This window comes from Bidens hawaiensis, unplaced genomic scaffold (assembly GCF_021521415.1).
Source record: "Bidens hawaiensis isolate Kalapana, Puna unplaced genomic scaffold, B.hawaiensis_p1.1 tig00002477_1, whole genome shotgun sequence".
Lineage (NCBI taxonomy): Eukaryota > Viridiplantae > Streptophyta > Magnoliopsida > Asterales > Asteraceae > Bidens > Bidens hawaiensis.
Genome location: NW_027491136.1, coordinates 1,843,096 through 1,846,787, shown reverse-complemented (window position 1 = coordinate 1,846,787; position 3,692 = coordinate 1,843,096). Strand labels below are relative to the sequence as shown.

Below are 3,692 nucleotides of genomic sequence, written 5' to 3'. Positions count from 1 at the left end.
CCTTGGCCAACGAACTAAAATCCTCTTAAATTGTTTAACCGGTAAATGACGAATCTAATTACACGGAATTATTATTTATAATAGTTATAAATAATATAGTTTATTTACTAGTTAAATGAACTGGTTTGGGCTTTAGATTAGAGTTAGAACTAGTTGGACTTTGAGGCCCCGTTGTGATTTATTATACGTAAGAGTATCTATATAATCTTACTAAAGATAATAACCTAATAATTTTTTGACTTGGAGAAAATTAAAAAAGGGGAGCCGGCCTCCACAGAAAGCAATCACAACCATATTCCAACATTCTTGGAGAATAAGAAATTTGGAGTAGGCCAACTTGGTTTACGTCAGCCACACACCGCCAATTCATCTCGGAACCAAGTCGCCACCGTTACAGCAAACCACCGCACCGCTATCGCTGCCGTGCTGTTGCTGCCGCCTCTGATCTGGTGCTGCTGCTGTGTTCGCGCCACCCTGCCGCCAACACGCCATCACCGCCAACTGTCACCGTGTTTGGTTTGTCACCTAGCACCGTTCGTTGAACCTCGGTGTCTCGACCGGTTAATTATTAACCGAGGTAAACTTAAATATATTGTTAGTTTAATTATATATTTATTTTTTGACTCGTACTCGTATTGTCTGTAACCGGATCCTGTCGGGTTTAGTTTCGGTGCTGATTAATTGTATACTTTCCGCTGCGTATAATTATTAAATAACAAGATTAATTATTATTTATCACGTTTATTGAACCGGTTTTAATAAACAAAATTTTAACTGATCACCACTGAAACCCAACAAATTTAGGAGTAAATTATTAGCTTTTACAAAAATAATAATTGTCGGTCCTATGATCGGGATCAAACAACTAAGTTCTTGAATCAATCTCCTTAAAGGCTAGCGGAAATCACCTTTAAGTAACCAAGATCTCGGATCTAGTTGTTGTTTGTTTATTGCCGAGAGAGGTAAGGGAAGAGAGAAAGTGGGAGAGTTGGTAAATGGATAAGATATACAAGCATGACAAAGGTTGAGATTGCATTGCACTATTTATAGTGCAAGTTTCATGCACTATGTATTATTTCATAGGTCCAATGAGTTTTGCTTACAATGGTCTTAGGCCCAAATATACAAGCAAAGACAAAAGACGATTACAAACTGATTACATAACAACGTAAATATATAAAATAATACAAAAGACTTAATATACAACATAGGGCCTAATAATAATAATAATAATAAAACGTATATTTAATACATATATCGGGAAGTTGATTAATTAACATTCCTATACATTGTTGTTTGTTTGATTCAGTCTTTATCTCTCTCAATCTTCATTAAGCGAACAGCTGACTTTTAAAAACTGGATTAAATGCTTCTTGCTGTCTTCTTTTGACTCTTTGTTGAGTTTTTCATGAGAGAGAGAGAAGCCATTTCTCCACTCATTTCTTTGGTCATCTTGTGATTACATCACGACCTCTTCCTCATCTTCTGTTTTCTCTCTCTTATTTCTTTCTTCATGTCTATATATAATGTACAAGCTAAGGGTGATCCCAACCCAAACATATTGTCTTGCCATTTTTCTCTAAGGTTGAATCACAACAAACTAAAACACACACTAACACACACACATAGTGAGTGTGACAATTGGAATAGATCTATCTTGAACCAAATGGGAAGACCACCTTGCTGTGACAAGATAGGTGTGAAGAAAGGGCCATGGACACCAGAAGAAGACATAATCTTAGTCTCTTATATTCAGAGAAATGGTCCTGGGAATTGGAGATCTGTTCCTACTAATACTGGTATTATATCTATAAATCTTTTCCTTTTTGTTAATTCTAGTTTTGCAATTTTTTCATTTGGAGGTGGGTTGGTTAGATCATTAAATTAGGGTATTTATTGTATTCTGCTACTTTATTTATTCATGAAATTTTAGCTTTTTATTATATCCTTCATTATTTACGATTGTTTGTTTTGCTTGTTAAGTTGATACTAATTTACATGGTTTTGTGAATTCAGGTTTGCTAAGATGCATCAAGAGTTGCAGACTGCGTTGGACTAATTATCTCCGGCCCGGTATTAAGCGCGGCCATTTCACTGAGCAAGAGGAGAAGATGATCATCCATCTTCAAGCTCTTCTTGGAAATAGGTAGAATTTAATTATATTTTTTTCTCCTTGAATTAAAAGTTCAAACTTTTAGGTAACAAATAACTGATTTTGTTCATATTTAATTTTAATGGTAGATGGGCAGCCATAGCTTCCTATCTTCCACAAAGAACAGATAATGACATCAAGAATTACTGGAACACTCATCTCAAGAAAAAGCTTGACAGACTCCGAGGCAATTCAGATCAAGAAAACCCTCATCATCATGACCATCATCATAGAAGACATACCGATTCAAAGCGGCGTCACTCATCGGCATCATCAGAAGCCACCATGACCAAAGGTCAGTGGGAAAGAAGGCTCCAAACCGACATCTATATGGCGAAACAAGCCCTTTGTGAAGCTTTATCTATCGACAATAAATCTATCAGTCTACCTGATTTACCCCCATCTCAAAGTACCGTCACTTACGCTTCTAGTGCTGAGAACATTGCGCGGTTGCTCCCAAACTGGATGAGTAGTTCCAAGAAATCTTCACAAACGAGTTCAGAAAGTATTGAAACAACACAAACTCGGAGTTCATTGATCACACAGCAGTATCAAATTAGTCCCCAGAGTGATGGCCTTCAATTTGGATCCAATAATGACCTAATTCACAAGAATCAGAAAATAAACTACTGCTCAAATTGCAGCTATTCGGATGCTTCACAGTCTGTTTCAGCTGAAACAAGTGTGTTCCAAGATGAAAGTAAACCGGATACGAAAGACCAAATGCCACCTCTTAGTTTTCTTGAAAAATGGCTTTTTGATGATGCTACTACTGAAGCGGACCTTATGAACATGTCTTTAGAAGAAAGTGATGGCTTCTTCTAACTTCTTTATTTATTTATGTCCGGTTAAGTTTTAGGTGAAAGGAAGTGTAAATTAATTATATCCGGTAGTTATTAGTTTATTACTTAGTATAGTAATACGATGTATGCATGTGTATGCTGCATAAAGAGTAATAATGCCAGCATGCTACTTTCAATCGTCTAAGGAGTAAACAATGTATAGCTCCTTTAAAAGGTGGAAACGAATTTAATGAAATTTACAGTTTCTTTTAAAAGATATAAAAGTTGGGTGAAAAATATTGTTCTTTAAATTTGGGCATTTTATTAATTAAGGTCTTAAGTGTGGGACTTAGTCTTTAATTTTATGGATTATCTTTTCATTTTAATTATTCTATAAATATAAGGAAAGAGTAAGGCCCCGATTTCTAACACCTCAATCACATGGGTTTAGTAAATGTTGAGTTACCATGTATGAATGAATTCAGACATACATATTTTTTAATCAGAGTGTTCCTTTCCTATTATTGTAACACAAGATTTTAAGGATTAATAGATCTTATGCAAAAATTCTGACTCTTAAAGAGTTTGCAAAAGTTTATGGCGTATTCACCTTTGTGTTTAGAGAGACGCCAAGGACGAAGTTCAGAGTCAGTATTGCATATTTTGGAGTTCTTGGAGGCTAGGAATCATTCGTTGAAGCGCTCATTGATGAAGATCGAAGATTCACGGGTTATGTCACTCTAATTACTTTGTTCTTT

At 35.6% G+C, this 3,692-nt stretch overlaps 1 protein-coding gene across 1 annotated transcript; it reads left to right on the top strand.

The window, feature by feature from the left end:
• The first annotated feature begins 1,420 nt into the window (after nucleotides 1-1,420).
• Nucleotides 1,421-2,994, top strand: LOC143619606 (myb-related protein 306-like). The gene is made up of 3 exons (XM_077091496.1): nucleotides 1,421-1,799; nucleotides 2,017-2,146; nucleotides 2,242-2,994. The coding sequence occupies exons 1-3, from the start codon at nucleotides 1,514-1,516 to the stop codon at nucleotides 2,975-2,977; spliced, it is 1,152 nt and encodes a 383-aa protein (XP_076947611.1). The 5' UTR covers nucleotides 1,421-1,513; the 3' UTR covers nucleotides 2,978-2,994.
• The last annotated feature ends 698 nt before the right edge of the window (nucleotides 2,995-3,692 follow it).